Source organism: Centrocercus urophasianus, unplaced genomic scaffold (genome assembly GCF_019232065.1).
Source record: "Centrocercus urophasianus isolate 14NV4802_14NV808 unplaced genomic scaffold, USGS_Curo_1.0 seq_290, whole genome shotgun sequence".
Taxonomy (NCBI): Eukaryota; Metazoa; Chordata; class Aves; order Galliformes; family Phasianidae; genus Centrocercus; species Centrocercus urophasianus.
Genome location: NW_024884856.1, coordinates 397 through 21,095, shown reverse-complemented (window position 1 = coordinate 21,095; position 20,699 = coordinate 397). Strand labels below are relative to the sequence as shown.

The 20,699-nt window shown below is 50.7% G+C and overlaps 2 protein-coding genes across 2 annotated transcripts in view; both read right to left on the bottom strand.

The window, feature by feature from the left end:
• Positions 1–1,153, bottom strand: part of PKP1 (plakophilin 1) — a 33,129-nt gene extending 31,976 nt beyond the window's left edge. The window contains exon 1 of the mRNA XM_042828315.1: positions 878–1,153. Within this exon, the coding sequence (XP_042684249.1) occupies positions 878–1,079 (202 nt within the window). The 5' untranslated portion in view covers positions 1,080–1,153. The remainder of the gene's footprint in view (positions 1–877) is intronic.
• Positions 1,154–10,235: 9,082 nt separating this feature from the next.
• The window catches only part of IGFN1 (immunoglobulin like and fibronectin type III domain containing 1), a gene marked incomplete at its 5' end in the record, with an annotated part of 10,857 nt that continues 393 nt past the window's right edge, over positions 10,236–20,699 (bottom strand). Inside the window, 13 exon segments of the mRNA XM_042828313.1 lie at positions 10,236–11,115; positions 11,861–12,187; positions 12,667–12,966; positions 13,280–13,475; positions 14,258–14,346; positions 14,818–15,120; positions 15,441–15,569; positions 15,985–16,158; positions 16,573–16,872; positions 17,429–17,725; positions 18,285–18,426; positions 19,238–19,362; positions 19,864–20,699. The exon segment at positions 19,864–20,699 is cut by the window's right edge and continues 12 nt beyond it. Coding sequence (XP_042684247.1) covers positions 11,102–11,115; positions 11,861–12,187; positions 12,667–12,966; positions 13,280–13,475; positions 14,258–14,346; positions 14,818–15,120; positions 15,441–15,569; positions 15,985–16,158; positions 16,573–16,872; positions 17,429–17,725; positions 18,285–18,426; positions 19,238–19,362; positions 19,864–20,699 — 3,232 coding nt within the window.

The following is a 20,699-nucleotide window of genomic DNA, read 5'->3' as shown; positions in this document are numbered from 1 at the left end:
CATGTTCTGGGAGAGCTGAAGGACTCGGCTCCAGCTGCCATCTGTACCCCAAGGCCCCAGGCTTTGCTCTTCCCATTGCCCCAGCTGGAGCAGTGAGCTCACCGCAGCCGCTGGTGAAAGCAGCTCCGAGTCAGGGGGGATTTTTGTTGTGGCTGCTGCGCCCACCTGAGTTTGCAGCTCTTGACTGGTGGAAGTTGGGCTGCCCTCCAAATTAGCTTTCTCCTGATATGAGAACAGTGAAAAAAATCCTTTGCCAAGCTTTGAGACATGGAGAAAGGTGTTCCTGTAGGAAACCTGGTTCCAGGACACAGCTGAGCACTCACACAAGCCCTGTGCACAGAGGTGGAGCAATTGCACGGTGCCTGCACCCCGCCTTGCCCATCTCAGAACAGAGGGGACTGCAGAGCATCCCCACTGCACCGCTGCCAGCCTTCAAACGGGGACACACCGGGAGCTCTGGAGGCACATCCCAAGCGCAGGTCTGTGTCCTGTGTGCAGGCATTGCTGCGATGCTGGGAGCTCTGGCTGCACACAGGAGGGGTGAAGCTGCAGGACAGGATGCTTGCAGAGGAGCAGAGCTGTAGGCGGCTGCTCCAGCTTTGAAGCTGGGAAGAACAAGGATAGGAGCAGTGTACCAACATGTCCCAGAGCCATGGGGACAAGAGCAGTTCAGCCCCACTGTGCTGTGGCACTGCACCCATCCGCACACCGCAGATCCTCCATCCCATGCAACAGACCCCCGCATCTCCCAGCCGTGGGGGTCATGGGGGTACGCCACGAGAGACACGAACCGCTCTGTCCCCCACAAACCAAAACCCACAGAAGCTCACAGCAGAAGCAGCCACAGCAGCTGCCCTGACCCCAGAGGGGATGGTACCTCTGTTGGAGTGTCCCACGCTCGATGACACCGACGACTTCTGCTTCTGCCGCTTCACCGTCATCATCACCTGCTCCTGGACCCGCTGCTTTCCCGTGCCCTTCGTTTTCAGCTTGTGATCCGAGGGCAGGGCCAGCGTGGAGCTGGCCTGGTCTTGGAAGCACTCATATGCCAACGCCGTTTTCAGCGGAGAGTGAAGCATGGCTGCAAACCGCAGGGGACGGGGAGCTGCTCTGCACCTGACCACGCGCACCACGCAATGCCACAGCGACCGGGTCTCTTTTTGGGGTTAATCTCCCGAACCCCTCCTTGCCATACGTCCCCAAGCCCAGCGTGTCTCAGGGCTCCTTCTCCCAGCTCTGCTCCCCGCCGTGTGAGCAGGCACACCCTCTGCCAGACTGGATATACAGCCCTGCCTGCACACACCCACACGCTCCCCGCCGCCGCCGCTCGCGGCCCTGCAGGGCACACGGCTCTGCTGCCCTCACCCCCAGCTCTGCCCTCCAGGATGGGGGAGTCCTGGAGGAAAAAGGGAGTGAGGATGGCAGAGGGGTGGGTGCTGCTGGGTGGGTGCGGAGTGGTGGGCTGGAGGGTCTCCCACACTGCTTGCTCGTGGCGTTTCATCCCCTGGGTGCAAGTTGGGTTGAAATGGTGCCCCAGTGCTGAGGGAGTGCGGATGGCCGTGCTGGGAGGCAGCACTGAGGGTCAGGGGAGCAGTGCTGCACTCCATGCCCTGTTCCATTGGGGATCTGGGTGATGCTCCCAACTTTGTCTGTCCACCTCTTCATCCTCTATCTGCACAGCTGCAAACCCAGCCTCCAGATCCCAGGATCTGCACTGTGCCTAATGGGGATTTTGTGGACCCCCGCAGCCAGCCGATGGGATGAGACCCCTTCCCAACAGGGGTCACGCCATTGGCAGTGACTGCCTTACAGCCTGGCTTTCCCCCATGGATGAGTCAGGACAGCCCCCAGGCAAAGCACTGGGGCCATCTATGCAAGCGGCTTGGGGTAGCATTTAGGAAGTGAGGACTTTTTGCAAGAAGAATACGAAAGGATGCAGCAAGATGAGGAGTCACACATTGAGTTTTGGCTCTGAGAGGTTTCTCATTGCTGTGGAGTCCTATGCAGAAACTCAAACCCCTTAAAGTTGGTGAGATTTCAGGTCACAGCAGTGCTGACAGTGCTCCTGCCCAGCCATGGGCAATGATAGAGGAGGGAGGCCAAGGGGAAGACACGTGGAGCTGAGGCTTCTTGGGACCCCTCAGCACAGGACAGGGGCAGGAGGAGCAGATTCCTGTGCCATGGGGTTTTCTCACTAAAGAAAACTCCAACAGTCATCACTTGAGGGAACAGCACCCAGAGGCCTGGTGCTGTCAGCTCACAGATGCTGGATCCCTCACTGAGACTCAGAACAAGAGCACCTGGAGTTGAATCATTGCTGGTTCCCCAGGGTCCCAACACCTCACCCAAGGGACGAGCTCTGTCACACAGCCATGGTCTTAGACTGTGCCCAAGGCCACAGTGCCCAAGCAACACAAGAAGGACTTTCTGCTGTGTCCGCTGTGCTCCCTCTCTGGATAAAGAACAGCAAAGCAAAAGCTGAGCGTTGTTGCTTTCCTGTGCCCCACTTCTTTCTCCTGAAAGCTTCTTATCGATGCTTTCGCAAATCAATGACAGGCTGTCAGCGTCAGGTGGCTTCTGCACAAACAAAGTGCCCAGCTCTTGCAAACCTGTAATGTCATTTCCCCCTCGGCGAGGAGCAGCCCTCACCCCATCCCTGCACGGAAGAGCAGAGCGGTTACAGCATCCCATCATTTGCTGGTGGATAATAGAAATGCTGCTCCGGCATCTGCCCTGTTTCATAACCCGCCCGAACTGCTGAGCTGGGCTGCATGGCCGGGGCAGGCACGGGAGCTTACAGAGGCTTTCAAGAAACAATGGTTTCTTCAGGGTGAGTTTGCATTGTTTAGCCCAAGGGAGGGAATCTCCCAGGATTCTGCAAGAGATCCCAAACCCGACTCTGAAAGAGCAAAAGGTACTTAAATAAAGGAGTTTGCTGCTCCTCTGTGTTGCTTCTGCTCTGAATCACGGGCCGGGGATGCTTACTTAGCAGGGCACGGTGAGTGTCATCCCAGCAAGCCCGGTGCAGCGCAGCTTACTCTGCAAGCGCCTGGAGCGCGTTCCCTGTCTGCCTCCCTGTCTGGAGCTCGCAGGCACCGCGGCGGTACGGGGAGGCCGAGAAGGAAAGAAAACCCGAGCCGGGATTGGGGAGCGACGGGCAGAACGTTGGAAAGTTCAACCCCAAAACAGGCAGATGGGGAGCGGGGGGGGAGGGGGGGACGCGGCCCTTCAGCGCTGCGTGTGCGCACCCCGAGCGCCGCATGGCGATGCCGTGAATCACGGCTCCGCGCCCCACACGCTCGCAGGGACACACCTTTGTGCATCTGGCCGCTTCAAAGCATTTTTGTGCGAGTGCCTGGGATTCCTGCCAGCTGGCTGATCGCAATCAAAGCGCTCGCTGGCCCAATGCTGCTCCCAGAGCGGTGCGGGGCTTTCTGTTCCAACTTGTCAGGCGCTCCTGAGCGGAAGGTTCCTGCAGATGGCTGCAAGATCCGCCGGGGCGACGCAGCCGCCCCCGATGGGCAGCCCTGCTGTGCATCGCAGCTCCTCGCTCGGCCGCTGCCCGGCGGTGCTCAGCGGAAGGGAGGACGGAGCAGAGCCGGGGATGCGGCGCATTTCCCAGCAAAATGCTGAGATTCCCCGAGCCCGGCGAGGACCCCGGTTTCCCTTCCTCCCGGAGGAAAACCTGCTCTCCTCATGCTCAAAGCCTCAGTTTCGCTCGGCCCCTTGTGGAAGGTTCTCCCCTCCTGGGGCATCAGAAGGTGCTTCTTGCACACGTGGCACCGCGCTGTTTTCTGGGTGGTGGATGAGATGCTGACAGTGCCCTTAGCAAACCTATCAGCATGGATGGGAGCTTATGTGGTAAAGGGAAGGAAAAGTCCTCCATAGAAAGGCAGGACAGCTGACAGAGAGCAGCGCAGAAAGCTTTGTGCAGTGAAGATAAAGCGGCTGGGAACAAAATCAATGCTTGGTTCAGGTGTGTTGTGACAGATGGATGGAGTAATTAACACAGAGGAGCCGACCCTCAGCCCAAAGCAGCACCAGCTGTGTTGCTCCAAACTTTACCCAGCTGAGCTCTGGTGGAGCTCCCACTGCTTCTCTGCTTCACTGCTTTTGTGGTGAATTGTTTTGCCCTCACAGGAATTAACCTTGGCAGATCCAGTTCCCTCTGTCTGTACCATCCTATATGAAGGGGCTGCACAGAGCTGTGGGGTCCCTCAGCTCCCCTTCCCATACGGCTCTCCCAGACCTCTCCCATCCTTCCCTCCTGCATCCCAGGCTCTGCTCCCAGCCCTCGCTGCCAGCTGTATCTCCATGGGCCCAGGCTCCTGGGTTGCTGCTTTTGCTGCCCTGCTCATGGCACGTGGCACACACAGTTCACACAAGGGGACACACAGAGCAGGATGTCTGTGAGCTGGAGGCCACTCCTGATGCTCTGTGCAGAAACTGCAGGTGCTCTCACTCATCGCTATCGAGGCTGAGGATATTCCTTGTTCCTTCTGCCCCTCCCTAACCTGGCCTTCCTCTACCAAACCATTCCATCCCAGCCCTCACCTCTGATGAGCAACAATCTCACAATTCTGACCATGCCTTGGTCAGCGAGCATCGAGCTGTTGGGGCAGGGCAGGCACCAAGGAGGCGTCTGGGAGGGGATGATGATGATGATGATGATGGTGATGATGGAGACGGAAGAAGCTTTGAGCTCCCCTTGAGGATCAGGCTGTCAGGTTGCTGCGTCCACCCAGCTTTCATCTCCCTGTGTCCCCACCTCATCCGAGGAGCCTCCACCAAACTGGTTGAGGTGCTGCCCATCTCCTGCTGCCTCTCTCCCATTCCCTCTGCCAGGCAGTGCACAGCTCAGGGTGAAGGAGAGGCACTGGGAGGGAAATGCTTCACACTGTAGCATAACATCTGGGACCCTTCTTGCAAAGCTCATTGTTGTTCTGGTCACCTGCAGCCCAAACAAAAAGCATGGGACAGTGTTTGGTTGTGTCTGGGGTGTGGAAATGAGAAGAGCCCAGACTGCCTTGAAGCCAACCCCTGAGACAACATAGGAGTGCGTTCCAGAGGCTCTGTGGGGTGCACGAGTGCAGCCTGGATGGTGCCCTGTAAAAGCAGTCAGCTCAGGTCCTGCCAGATGCCCCAGGATTGGCTGGAGGGAGGGCTGGGGCACCGTGTCTGGAGGTGACGCTGCCAGAATTTGTGGAAGCATCGAATGGTTGGGTTGGAAGGGACCTTAAAGTCCCTCAGTGCCAATCCCTGCCATGAGCTCTGTGCCCCCACCAGCTTGGACTGCCCAGGGCACTGCACAGCCTGGCACCCACAGCTTTTCTGGGAAGCTTATGCCACAAAGAATTTCCTTCCAGCATCAAATCTAAATCTGCCCTCTTTCAGTTTAAAACCATCTCCCCATTTCCTACCACTATCAGACTGTCGCTCTGCCCCTGTTTATAAGCTCCCTTCAGGTCCTGCAAAGCCGCAGTGAGGTCTCCCCAGAGGTTTCCCTTCTCCAGGCTGAACAAGCCCGACTCCTTCAGCCTTTCTTCACAGGCGAGGTGCTCAGCCCCAGAAATGCAGTGCAGCCAACAGCTGGGAGTGCCTCTGCAGCTGGAGAGCCTGGCAGGGAGGCCGACAGCCATCTCAACCCAGGCAGATCCCCGCACTCCTCAGCTCCCCGCGCTCACAGCGAGCTGCCCCAGCTCAGAAATGCTGCAGGGAAGGGAGAGTTTGTTCCCACCAGGGAAGGAACAGAGATGACAGGGCCAAATTTAGGCAGGGAAGTGTGCGCGTCGATGGCGCGAGGATGCGCTCGATTCCACGCGGTTGTGAAATCCTTTGCGTTTCTGGTGGGGGAGGAAACCTGGCAGGACAGCTTGTGTAATGATTTAGCAACAGGTCCCAGCGTCACCCAGCTCTTTGAAGTGGGGGGTGGACCCGGGGTGCGACGGGGAGCGGAGGAGGGCGGTGAGCACTGCCCAGGGGTTGTGCGTGGCCACGTGTCTGTGGCACAGAGGGCACCGATGGTGGGCTGGGGCACGGGGACACGGCGTGGGGAAGGGATGCGGAGAGAGCTCAGACACCACGGGATGTTATTGACATCCATGGGATGGGATCTGCGTGGCAATGACCCTGAAGGATGAGGTGGATGACCCCAGAAGCTCAACCCTGTGTCTAAATCAATCCTGAAACCCGTTAAATAAAAACTGCTGTGAACGAGCAGCAAGCAGAAGATGTGTGTGAGTTGTGCTGCTCACGTTATTATTTAAAGAGACTGCTTCTCTTAACAGTGAAACCTACAGTGCTACTGATCGGAAGGGAGCTCATCTTGAGACAAGACTCGAGGCTGATCCACATGTCACACTTCACTGCGTCTGCTTTCCATGAAGAGCCCTCAGTGAGCTGAGCTTTGGGCAGGTATTTCCACGTCCCCTTGCAGACTAAACAGGGACAGCAGATTTTTGAAGGCAGTGTGCAGCTGGGCATGCGGGCAGCTCATGGGTATCAGTACAAAAGATGGGAGGAGGAGGTGGGAGATGTGATATTCTGTGATACGTGGCACCCACAGCCCTGGAGCGTGGCACAGCACAGCTCCTCCCTGTGACAGTGAACCAAGATGCCTGTGCAGGAGCATCCCTGCACAATAGGCGTGGAGAAAGCTGTGGGCTTTGTGACTGCTCCATCCATCTCCTGTGTTGCCCAAACCTGTACGTCACTGCCCAGGGCAACCTCCTTTGTCAAGGCTTGGTTGGATGTGCTGAGCTGCCTCACGGCTGTGTGTGTCCCTGCTGTCCAGGGGGGAAAATCACGGAAGGTTTTAGGTTGGAAGGGACTTCTGAGGGTCCTGGTCCATCCCTGCGTTCAAAGCAGGGCTCACCCCAATGGCAGCCAGGCCGCTCCAGCCTGTGCCCAGCGGAGGTTTGGATCTCTTGGAGGATGGGGATGCTGTGATCCCAGGGCTGCACCTTTCTCATCATAAAGGCTTTTTCAGTCAGAGCTGCTTCTGCTTCAGCTTCTGTACAGCGTCACTTGTTCTTACCCATGGAAGTGAGAGGGCCTTGGAGAAGTCATGGAGGCATAGAATGGCCTGAGATGAACACTGTGCAGCCAAGCTGCCACACATGGTGGCTTTAGCTACAAAATCAGCCACATCATCTGGAGAACAGGCAGGATGGCAGCTGGATGTGGCTGCTGCTGGGCTTTATAACATTTCTTCACCCTTCCTGCAAAACTGAAGGACGGAGATCTGCAGTGTGAGCAAGGCTGCAAGCTGGGTTCACCACTTCTGTAACACCAAAAAGCAGTTTCTCTGTTCTTTAAAGACCCGGTAACTGCTGAGGTTGAAATACACAGCTAATTTTATTAAAATTAAATCATTAAGGACTGCTCTGCTGCTTAGGAATGGCTGGAAAAAAAACAAAACCCCTTACCTTCCCTCTGTAGATCAAAGTGCCTCATCTTCCTCTTGTAACAAAAACAGTCTGATGTTTTATACAAATGTTTGATGTAGAAAAGCAGAAAGGATGTTCCAGGTGTTATTAACTAGCAGCAGCCCTGAAGAATTTGTAACCTCTGATGTCAGTCAGGATAAAATGAAACAAAATCAGAACCTTCATGGGCTTTAATGCAGTTTTTCTGGACAGCTCTACTGGACGCCTCACCTCCTGGCAGTTTCCCCCTGCAGGCAGCTGAAGCTCGCTGTCTGAGCTCCTCTGCTGCCCTGCAGCCCTACGGCAGCACAGAGCCAGGACTGCGGCGCTTCATGGCCGAAAGGAGCACAGGCAGGGATGCTCCAGGCACCCACAGTCCAACACCAGCACAGAAGAGGCAAAGCAGGCTCCCGGTCCATGCTGCACACCCACGGACTGCGCAGCCTTGAGGATGCCGCAGCAGCTGCAGGCAGCCCACGGGATCTCGGGGTCACCGGTGCAAAGCTTGTTCGTGTTTGGTTGTCTTTAAGGCGGCGAGGGCAGCCTCCCAGCAGGGCGGGAGGAGGTGGAGCAGCCCTGCCGAGGCATGTGCGTGTGCACAGGTGCTCTGCAGCTCCTCCAACCTCGGGACCCAGACATTAAGCTGTGATTTGCCTTGCCAGACGAGTTTTCAAAAGCAAGCTATCAGCTCCTGCTCCCAAACACGTGTCCGTCATAGAGTTTATCCTCTGCTGGAATTGAGCAACTCAATTCTCCTCTTGCATTACTGAGCCTTTCAAGCATCATTTGATAACCAGTATGAGCGCGGCTCCAGAGGAATTGCTTCATCTTTTGGCGTGTTTTGCCCTGCCAAAACTCAGTTTCAAGCTACCTATAAATTATGCTTCCCGCTTGGCTTTCATCTGCTCACCATGCAATGGGAGAGAACGAGGCCAGGATGTGCCACAGCAGGGCTGAGGACTGGCTGCAGGCACAGCATGGCAGGCAGCAGCCCGAGGAAGCAGAACAAGCACAGCCCGCTGCTGGCCTGTATCAGGGATGGAGGGCCCTGCTGGCTGCTGCTGCCAGAGATTTGGAAGATGAGAGGAAAGAGAGCAGGGAATGCTGTTTTGTTTTTTTTCTTGCAGGGTTGTGAACGGCTGAGAAAAGCAGCAGTGGGCAGAGAAAAGCAGTGGGCAATGCCTGTCCTCACCAAGGGACTGCAGGCACAGACAAGGTGGGGAGAAGTGCCAAGCTGCCAGCACTGAAAAGGAAGATCTGCACAAGCCAGCAGCTCCTGAAACCACCATGTGGGGCACATGGAGGGGCTGGCATCGCTCAGACCTAAGGTTTGGGCTACAGAGCAGCTTTGCTTGCATGGGAGCAAGCAAATAGGAGGAAATGTCAGTCGCAGGGTAACAGAACTTCCCAGGTCAGTGCCTCTGGGTCTGTCATGTAAATGTGCACCTGCTGGAGAAGGCTGTGGCTGCTGAGGGTGAGGAGGAGCCAGCAGCACCAGTGAGGCTCAGGGAAGGCAGGTGTCAGCCATAGCAGGCTGCTGACCTTCTGGTCACTTTGGTTCTTCCATTTCAGTGCTGGCCTTTTGGCTCTGCTAACTGTGACCCCTTGGGCTGCCAGCCCACAGCAATGCATGGGGTCGTTGTCACCAAAGCACAGGACCCAGCGCTGGGTTTTGCTGGAGTTCATCCCACTGGCCTCAGCGCATCCAGATGCCCCTGTAGGACCCTCCTACCCTCAGGCAGATAAGTTCCAACTTGGTGCCGTCTTCATCATCCAGGAAGGAGGTGTTCAGTCTTCCAACAACTGCTAAGACGTGCCAGTGGCAGCTCTTATCCTTATGGTGGGTAGCAGGGCTTGAAGCGTCCCGCGCTTCTGGAGATGGAATTGCAAACACCCCCAGGGTTGGAAATCCCTCTCTGCACGGCAGCCCTGGAGGGCTCTGCAGTCCTACAGCTCCTCTCCCTGGAGATGGAGGGATGGGACCAGCTGTGCAGAGGAGCACAGAGGCCACTCCAACAGCTGCTGCTCCCTGCCCACCCCCAGGGCACGAGGTACAGAAGATGGCAGCTGTGGCTCCAGCCCTACCCCAGGACTTGCTTTCTGCCCTAACAGGATCTTCTGTCACATAAAGCAGTGCCACCCCAGCAGCCCCACTCTGCCCCAGGCAACACAAAGCCCCGAAGAACCTGGACCACAGATTGTAACAACCTTTTCCCAGCACGAGGAGTGGCCAGATTTTGCTCAGCTCCGCAGCTACCATCTCCCAAAGTCACAGCCCTGCTGCAAAGAGCGACAGCAGAAGGGCTGCAGAACGGGTTGTAGTGATTTCTCTAGATGTCACCAAACAGCAGCACGCGTTCAGCCCCATCAAGGTGCCAGGAGTGGTTTGCCAGCCCACAGGGACCACAGCATGAGATCCTCGTGTGAAGCCAACAGCAAATGAGCAGCACAAGGAATGCAGGAGGGTTTTAGCAGCGCTGCCTGAGCAACACGATTCCTCTCTGCTATGCCAGCAACTGCGTGACTGCTGCAGGTGCCAGCCAAGAATAGCAAATGTAATGCCACACATTCACTGCTCAGTCCTACAGTATCTCATCAGCGCCAGTAAATCCAAAGCTAGTGAGACCTCGCTGGTGTTTATCACTCAGCTTTGCAAGAAATATACAGGCATTGAACGTGAAAATGCTGTTCTAATGCAGCTGGATTAGCATTCAGAAGCGGCTGGGCCTCTTTCCCAAAAACAAACACATTTTACACTGAAACACTGTAATTTTACTGAACAACTGTTTAATGTAACGATCTGCTGTTCCTACATCTGTACAACATTGTACAAAATATAACCAAAAAACATTTCAGCCCCATATAAATGTTGGACTGGCTGTCTGAGGACCCAGTGGCTTTAAGACTCTCCTATTCTCTGAGATGCTGTCACGGAAACCGTTGTGGTGCCAAAGCTCCAAGGCACTGTGTGGTCACCAGCACGTTTTGGCTTTCCAGTCTCATTCTCCATTCAGTGATGGAATCCTCCAGCCATAGCAGAGGACCTTTGGTTGTACTTCGTACTTCTGGTCAAACATGAAAGATTTTTAACCTCTTTTAGCATTAAGCAATAATACTCTAGGGATGCCACGGGGCAGGGACAGCTACGTTTCAAAGGTGACGTGAATGTGGCAGCTCAGCACTGCTACATCCTTTTTTGTAGCTGATCTGCTCACGCAGATACAACTGGGTGTAGATTTCCATTCATTCTTGTCCACCCACTTTCACTGCCAGTAGCACAGGCTCATGTTGCCCTGTCTGAGAATTGCTCTTACACAGATAAAGCCAGCAGCCCGAGCAGTGAGAGGTGAGGCAGAACGGTCTCACACCTGTCTTCTCCATGCAAAGTCTCATTTTGGCCAATTGTTTTTCCCTCTCATCTTCTGAGTTTCGGAAGCTTCTCATTTGTATTTTAAAGGTCGTAGAAGAAAATCAGGATCACACAATTCCCAAAGCTTTTCCCCACCGTTTTGACTACGATGCAGCATCCTGTTCAAAATGCAACTACTGGATCTGAAAAAGCACTCAGACTATATTGCACATCTGAAAACAGACACGTAGCCTTTGTGCAGGGCCAGTGCTCAGAGAAAACCTTGTTCACACTGGAGTGCAGAGGAGGTTTCAGGAAGGTCCTGTCACAGGCAGGAGTCTGAAAGTAAGAGGAAGAGAAGCAACTCAGCAGGGGAACGGGCTGACAGGCATAATCCTCAAATGTTGGAGGGTCAAAAGGACCAGCGTCTGAGAAAGGATTTATCTGACCCATTTCTCCATTCATACAATCTCACCAAAGCATCCTGACCTACATACAGAAACATGTCTCAAACTGAAGGATATTTCATGATGAACAGAGTGAAATGCCCATGAAATGTGTCCATAAGTCCATTCCCCACGCGTCCCTCGGCCAACGACGCTCATTCTGCACCCACACCAGGACCCTCGTTGACTCTGGCCAACTTAGAGTCACTCTTCTCTTCTCATTGCCTTTGGTCAACCAACCCCAGCTTCTCTCTCTCTGTTTCACCTTCCTACCACCCAAGTCTTCTGTCCCGCATCTCCTTCACTGTAGAGAAATCTAACATAGATTCTACCTTATTAAATGAAGTCTGGATATTTATTCCTAAAAGATTTGCTCAATGTCAATCCAAACTGCTGCACTCATGAGGAAATCAAGTATTTTTCTTTCTCCACATTTGCCTTTCCATTTCTGTTTCACTTTGACCACTCTGTAGGTTAATTAAAAGTTCCATAAAGCAGTCCAGACACATTCTGCATCTCAGGATACTGCTCCTATCAATACATACACCTGTATGGCTACTATTTTTAAGGCGTCCTGACACAATCACGTTTACCTTGACACCACACGATGAAAGAAAGGGATGCTTAAAGACCGTTACCTTTAATAATGAGGGAGGCTTTGCTGAAAGCACGGCCCAAAACATTGGTGGCTTCAACCATGTAGTCACCTTCATCAGCCTTGGAAGCACCGAAGATCACCAGGGAGCAGACACCAAAGTTGTTTGTGCCAAAGTAGGAAGGATTGTTGGAGAGGTCTCTGCCATCTTTGTACCACGTGATTTTGGGGGGTGGGTGGCCTCCAACCGCACAGCTCATGCGGCACTCGGTGCCAGGGATCACCACGTGAGGCTTCAGGGGGACGAGGAACCTTGGCGGCTGGTTCTGATTTACTCCCTTGTACCTCTGTGGTCTGAGTTGAACGTCAGCTGGTGGGAGAAGGAAAAAAGCCTCGTACAACATTGCACACAATCACTCAGGCGCTGCTTCATGGGGATGGAAGTCAGAGCAAAGATCAGAAGCACGGCAATTAACGTCTGCCATCCTGCACCTCCTCATCTGAGATGCAGCACACCTGTGGATTGTAATTGCTGTTCCTTCTCAAACAGGCCAGAGTGTAACTTGCAGCCACAAACATTAGTTTCTGCAAAATTCAAGCCCTAGATGTTGCTGGGAATTAGTATCACAAATTACCTGACATGGGAGGAAACAAAGGCCTGCAACAACAACCATGGAGAAAGGATAATCCTTCCCTACCAAAATGGAATTTCTCAGGGTGTTCTCTATGCACTCTCATTTTGGGCAACTAAATGCTTACAGGAGGAGGGACCTATTCCAGTGTGGTAGAAAGAAGGAACACAGCACAACAACAGCATCACACAGATGGCTATCTGTAAAAGCATTTTACCCTTTTGTTTTCGAATTCTCCAAGGCTGCGCAGTGTCGGATGGACGACTGGATCCCAAGTAATTTTTTGCCACCACCCTGAAGTAGTAATCCCTGCCTGGGATCACACTGGTGTACGTGAACTTGTTGGTGTAGATCAGGTCACCCACCACGTGCCACACGCCCTTCTGTGATTCGCGTTTCATGACTGTGTAGTAGAGATTGCTTTCCCATTTCTCAGATGTCGACGGCTCCCAGGTTACTGTCACTATATTTGGCACATTCTCTCTCAGTTCAATAGGTCCAGGTGGTTGTGGGATATCTGTCAGATGAAAACAAGCAATACATGATGCAGGGAAAGCAGCACAGCACCCTAAAAGCTTCAAGTCCATCACATATTTCATGATTGAGCTTTTGGGAGACATCCTGGTCATCAGATGGGACAAAATTCGATTCCTTCTCCAGATGCACAAGCTTGTTTGTTACTAACTGAGCTTCTGCTGCATTAGACCAAACTGCTGGGACTCCTTCCCTTGTGGATAAAGGTAAGAGAGCTGAACTCAGTCCACTGCCTACCACATATTCACCTGTAAGTCTGTTATGCACACAAACACAGAAATGCAGGTGATAGTTACCCGTAACTTGAACTTGGAAGCTGAATGTTTCTCTTTTCCCTGTCCCACTCGTGAGCTCAACAGTATAGATGCCACTGTCAGTGAACTCAGCTGCTTTAATCAGCAGCTGGGAGGAACCATCCTGGGTGCTTATTTTAGCACGGCTTGGAAGAGAAGCTCCATCCTTTAACCAGGTCAACACAGAATTTGGAGGTGCCTGTGAAGAATAACTCTGGTTACAGCACAGGTGCTTCGCCTCTAAATGACTGTTCTGTTACCTCATCAAAATGCACACCTACATGACACAGCTAAGGGTTGCATTGGAATATCAGAGATTGGCTCTAAGAGCCCTGGATACAGAGCTGCTCAAGAGTTTCTCAGTACAGGTACAGCTGTCAAACAAGGTTTGCTAGATCACAAACAACAGACATCAGTAGTTAAAGTTTTCTACTTTAAAAAACATTTGCTTGATTCTGAAAGAAAGAAAAACGTCCTTGAAGTGCTTATTTCTATTTCTCCATCTCTGGGCTCTATATTCCAAAAGAGCAGCTGAGTTGGAGCAGGGTCAGCAGTACGCACACTTTACCTTCCACACTCCTCCTGATATCCCAGACTTCACCTGTTTTGTTCCAACCTTAAGTCACAGCACACTGGATTTCTGTAAGTGACAACTTATGCCCTGCTGTGCAGGAAGACAAACGCAGTCAAGAGAATGTTGCTAGAAGTGCTACCCCCAAAGGCTTTCTGAGGGAGCTGGAGATCAGTTCCAGATGGTGGTAACTCTGAGATGGTTGGATGGAGAGCATTCCAAGCACTTTATTTGCTGGGGTTACTGAATGACTATAAATCTCATAAACCACCAATGTCAAGAGTGACAGCTGAATTCTTTTTTCCTGTTTTCCTCATGCAGAAAGCATACACAGCACAGGCAGATTAAAGGATTTGCCCAGTGTCTTGTACACGTGGAAAAAAAAAAAGGATTTCAATCTGAAAACTTACCTCAAAAGGAATATTCACTCGAATGGCATTTCCTGCTTTTATAAGCAGGAAATTTTTCACTGTTTTGTCTATTATGAACCTGGGAAAAACTGGAAAAGACAGTGATTACTGTAAACAGTTTTATGTTATGACAAAATCATCAGCTGACAACTCAGGTGCATGTGCTAGCCTTTCCAACAGCTTGTCTGCAGGCTGTTGATAAAGTCAGCAGTACAGTAGAAAAAAAGTTCCTTGATTCACTAGCAGAGTTCTTTGCTAATCACTGCACCTTTCATGTTTTATTGTTTTTTACCTAGCACTCTTATTAAATGAGAGGAAAGGATGTTCAGCTACGTTCACTACAGTGTTTGCATACATCTGATGTCTCAGCCATGGAAAAAACTATGGCATGCTTCACCCCCTCATACGGATGATCCTCTGTGTAAAATGACACGAATGCAAAAAGAAATTGCAATGGACACTTATGGGGAGCTGGACTAAGAGCACTTCTTGATGCTCTCAAAAATTCTTTGTGCTTTGAGGGATCTTGAAGAGGAATAAAAGCTGATGTGAAGACTTACCAACGGGACGAACAACTTCAGTGAAAGCTTCAAGCTCTGTGGCTTCTCCTGGGCCACAGTCATTGATGGCTCTCACACGTAGGAAGTATGTCTCCTTGGCTTGCAGGCCTTTAACTTTGTAAGTGGTCGTTTCTATAGGAAAAATGTTGCATTTGGTCCAGCTGAGGCTGTTGGCAGAACGCATCTCCACGTCGTAGCCTTTCGCACCACTTCCCTCTTCTGCTTCAGGTACATTCCAGGTCAAGGTGACACTGCTGCTGTCACTGATGGTCATCTTAAGGTCCCTCACTTTACCTGGAGGTTCTGAAAAGGGAAATTTCATTTAATCTGTTTTTCTGGTACACGTGTACCCTCTTTTCAGTCACTTCCTGAGATCCCCAACGTTCTTGCAGTGCATTGGATCTCCACTCTGCACAGGGCATCCACCATATCCTGACTTAAACATCACACAGGAAATCCTTCCATTCCTGTCTCGTGCAGACAGCGCACACTCAGCCATGGAACATTGCCCATTTGTTATCTTCACATACTTCTACATAGCACTGAAATCACTGCCTCCCCAGTAACATCCCAGTCTCCATTCAGGTACTCCCAAGACAGAAGGATGGAGGCAGTTCACTTACTTGTGGAGTCCCGAGCAAAGGCAGCTTGTGATGGTGCACTGATATCTCCCATACCAGAAGCGTTGACAGCTGCCACACAAAATTCATATTGCAGACCCTTCTTGAGATCAGTTACTTTCAGCTTCTTGTCTGCAGACAGAAAATGAGAACGTTGGCTTGAGTGAGCAGTTCCCCAAGCAGAAAACAGTGAGACAATGTTGTATTTTTAATCCATGCAGAACAGTAGACTGAATCCTCAGGAGTACAGTACAAATGCAGTCCCAAGTTCCCTTGTCTTCTCCTATCCTAGAGCATGCATACTTCTGAGGCACGTTCATTGTATGCTATTCCAAAGAAAATATTCTTTGAGAGCTATTAAGCTACAGACAGGACAACATTGCTTTTCCTTATAGGATAATCCTAAACTCTTCTATATCAGAGAAGAGCCTAGCCTGCACCTGATGGATATAACAGCACATGTTACCTTCTGATCTCAACACAGATGAGCTCTCAGCCTTTTTTCAAGCCTTTCAAACTCGTTCCAGGGTTTGAGTGAGCCACCCACCTGCTATGGGCACACTGTTGACTGGCACCCAGGTCATGCTGCCCATCTTGCGTTTCTGAACGATGTACCCCGAAATTCGGGAGCTCCCAGTTTTCCGAGGTGCTTTCCAGGATATTGTGATGGTGTCTTTGCTGACACCGATGATCTCGGGAGGATCTGGGGCACCAGGTGTAGCTACGAAAGACATCAATGGTTTATTATTAGAATACTTCTAGTGAAAGATATGGAAATACACCTGCTGGATCATTTCTTCCAGGTTTCTCCAATGTATTTATGTGGGTGTGTTTTGAAAATCTGACTGAGACCACTCTGATCACTTTCATGGCCCTCCTCTGGACCCACTCTAAGAAGTCCACATCTCTCCAGCACTGGGAGCCCCAGAGCTGCCCTTGACCTACTGACCACACTCTTTTTTATGCAGCCCAGGCTATGACTGCCAAGCCCAGATTTGTGTGAACAATTCACAACCATGACTCAGGTTTAAATGTGTAGCAACATCCAAAACGCAAGCAGTTTTCTTGACGTGAAACTCTGATAATGAATTTCCCATAGGGTTTTGGGACACCATCACAACAAGTTATTCCTCACCTTTGCTGATTGTCACCACCTCATCTGATTCCAGTGCATCGCTGCTTCCCTCTGCATTCACAGCTCTCACTCTGAAGTAGTAACTCATGTCCTGTTCCACTTTGCTGGTAGTGAACGTGGTGCAGCTCCTGGGGGTTTCTCCCAGAGTCACCCAGTCGCTCCTCCCCATCTGCTGTTTCTCAATAATATAGTTTTGTACTGGTTTGCCCCCATCATCTTTCGGGGGATTCCACTGAATGGTGACATCATTTGCAGAGCTTTCTACAATTTTCAGGGGTCCTGCAGGTCGCTGTGGCTTGTCTGAAAGACAAACACAAGCAGCTTAGTTCCAGATCCAGATGCATTCCCAGGCTTGGAGCAGACAGTCTCGCTCACCAGCACAGACTCAGTTTCTGATGGTACATATGCCTACTCACAGATTGAAATCCAGGCACTTAAGCTGTCTCTTTAAATGTCTCTCCTAATTTTAATAAACAAGGGAGGAAGCCAGGCCCTTGCTCCACGGGCTGACTGTTCTCATAAGCATTGCACTAAGAGTACAGACATTTATGGCAGGATTGAATTTGACCTTGATGTTATGTCTGTAGATTTGCCTGCTGTGTATAGCCCTACCTTCCACAGTCTCCCAGCGTTCAAAACTCAATTAATGAGGCTGTCCAAAATGAAACCAGACACGTGTCGCATTAAAGGGCAAGTAGCACGTCAACAACCACTGCCTGCATCTTGATCTATTGGAAACACAGCCTTGTTCACCCTGGAATAGCTGGTAGTCTTAAGCAAGGCTGTGACCAGAAGTACTGGTTCTGCTCCCTCAGCCTTATGATGGAAGCCATCGTAGATGTGATGGAGATCTTACCTATTACCTCAACCTTTAGGTCAATATCCAGGATTCCACTGTCATTCTTCAGCCTGACTTTGTAATCCCCACAGTCCTTTCTCTCTGCATTGGAGATGGACAGCATGGTGAAGGTGTCTGTTTTATCAACACGAATCCTTGAGTCATCTCCCAGTTCTATTTTGTCCTTTAGCCACATTGCTCTGACTGGAAGTCGGCCCTCAAAAGGGATCTTGATCACAACCTTCTCCCCTGCCTTGGCCACAGTAGGAACACTCATTAAGTTTTTCAGGAGAATTTCGTTCACCTGTGGAGGATCTAAAACAACAGTGCAAGGTCATTAAAAACTGCAGATCAAAGAGGATGAGGCTAACCTTGGAGGGAAGGACTTTCCCCAGTTCATTGCTGCTCTATATTCCAAACATACATTCCAAAATATATTCCACATAGTTTAATTTGGTTCTCTGGGGGCTTATCCAAATCAGTCCATGACACTGCAAAAGCATGTACCTTCACCTTCATTTGTACACTCAGTGCTTCACACTGTGCACTTTGCTACAGGACAATTTTCAAATAGCATTTATGGCATCAATTTGCTCCTTCGCACTGGAGCAAATTTTCATCAGCAGCACAAGAACGAAGAGCCTGGTTTAGTAAAGCAATATGTGCACCCACCAAGTCTTTAAATCAGTAGTGAGAAGCTTTGCACGAAGGCTCCACAGTTATATTTTTATGTACCAGCTTGTTACATCTCCCAGATACTAATTACAATTAAATCCCAATAGCCAACAATGGGTCCTGAGTGAACCTGCCCCATTTCAAGCATTGCAAGGCCAGCACTCTGCATTGAAAGCATGGGTCGTTTGAACAGACTCACCTTCAACAAAAATTGAAGCTTCAGTTTTTATATCTCCAGCTTCAAACCTATACTTCCCAGCATGAATGTCTTCTACTTTGCTAATAATGAGTTTGTGGACTAGACCTTCCTTCTCCAAAGTGACTCCTTCCATGCTTGTTAACTACAAGATAAAGCCCAAGTACTCAAATTAAAATAAAAAGGAAACATTTATGAATGTCATACACGTTTCATTACAATATTATCCTGGGATTACGTACCTGCTGACTAATTCACCACCACAAAGGCTTGAATCAAACTTCATTACCATAAACAGAAGCGTTAATTGTACCTCTGCCCCTAAAATACTACTGTCACCAAAGCCTCTTTTTCTATTCTTAATGCTAAAACTTTGGTCCAGGCTCCAGGATGGCACCTTGGAACTTCTGACAGCATCACACAGATCCCACAGTCTGACCTGGGTTGCTTAATGTTCTTTTGGGATATAGAATATGATGCCTACACTTGATTCTAAGCACTAATCTGAATGAGTACTTCTGGTGTTATGCCTGCCTGAAGATCATTTGAAGGTTTTACTTCATTTTTTGTGTATCTCTCTGACACACCAAAGAAAAGAAAAAGGATTGCAGCACAAAGAAAAGCCCCATTTCATCGCCACCTATGTAAAAGAACCATAGATTGGCTTAGGGTGGAAGGAACCATAAAGGTCATCTGGTTCCAACCCTCAAATGGAAAACACAAAGGAAAATCCAAAGCTTCCTAAGGAGGCAAGGATGGAAATGTCTTGAAGCAGGAAGGTGAAAAAAAAAATCTTGGTGAGTTTCTAACCAGAATATTTAAACAGTCTCCTGCAGAGGCCTTCTAGGACCATACTCAGAGCAGAGGGATGGGCATCTTGACATGATACTCAATGAGAAGTCAAGTCAGAGAGCAGGGCATTACCAAGTGAAGAAAACAGGCTAATGGACACTTACCTTTAACCCATCCTTAAACCAGGTTCCTGTTAAGTCATGTCTATTGACAGCACACGACAGCTCAGTTGGTTCCCCTTTCAGGACTCTGACATCAGCTAACTGCTTGTTGACACGAGAGCGTGGAGCTGAAAGTTCAGACAAGAGAATGTTGAAGAGATGCTAATTCTGTTGCACTGACAGAGAGTGCAATGAGGAGAAAAGACAGTTTTGGTATTTTTAAATACATCTACCTCAGGCATAACACGTTGTGGTGGTTTTTTTTTAATGATGATGTTGGCCAGCTGCACTGAAGGACATTCTAGTTGGCTGCATACAATACAGTCCTTGGATGTACAATACACTTCTTGTGTGCTTCTTGCAGTTCCACTAGGCATGTACAGCCCCTCCACCATACACATCAGTTTTCTCATTTTTACAGGTTTTGATGCTGTCATCTTGCTAGTGCAGCCACTGTTAACATTCAAATGGCTGCATACACAACATTCTTCTCTCCTGAGTGTTCTCTAGCCTCATGTCTCCCAGTCTCTACAAATATAAAGGGCTGCACCACCCGAAATGGAGGACCCAGAGCTTGTTCTTGTTTGCACCAAAACGCAAAGATCAGTGGCACAGAATTAAACACATACCTTTCAGATCATCCAGGTGATGACGTCTTCTGTTTTCTGTACTTTCTGTACTCTTCAAGAAATCACCTGCTTTAATATCAAGGCCAGGTCCCTGTTTTCTCTGGCTTACTGAAGGACCACCATGAAGGGCTGACATCTGATCAGAACCCTGTGAACTTTGACTGGAAATACCTGGCTTCCACCCACTGAACAATTTATCGTGGAATTTGCCCTCTGCACCTCCAAAGGAGGAATCCCTGTCGTAAGGAGAGCCTGACTGTCCTAAATCCCTGGCCTCAGCCCTAGCATCACCTTGACCAGGAAGTGATTCTCTGTCATGGGATGAACCTTTGTGCTCTGATCCTCTCAAATCACTGGCAGTCCCCTGCCCAGCTTCACCATATGGAGATTTGCCAGCACGTGAGTCCAGCCCATATTCACCAGCCTTTCCAACAGCACCAACCACACCTTCTTTACCATGGACTGAGTACAACTCGCTCCCATCGCCCCCCAGTCTGCCAGCACCGCTTTCCCCAGCCCTGGATCCAGCTGACCCATGTGCAGATCCAGCACCTCGTATGGCAGAGCCACCAACACCCCCACCTTCTGAGGACAAGCCAGCTCCTCCTGCTCCACCCAGAGACCCTTGAGCTCTGCCCAGCATAGCATCCCGACCATGGTGAGATCCCATCACTTCTTCGCCTCCTGAAGGAAAATGAGCGGCTCCTGACCCAGCTGCTGCTGAGAGACCATCTTTTCCATAGGAAGAGCCAGCGTCCCTTACACCAGCTATACTACCACCAGCCCCAGCTGGGAGACCATCCTTCCCATATGGAGACCCAACTTCACCTGCACCA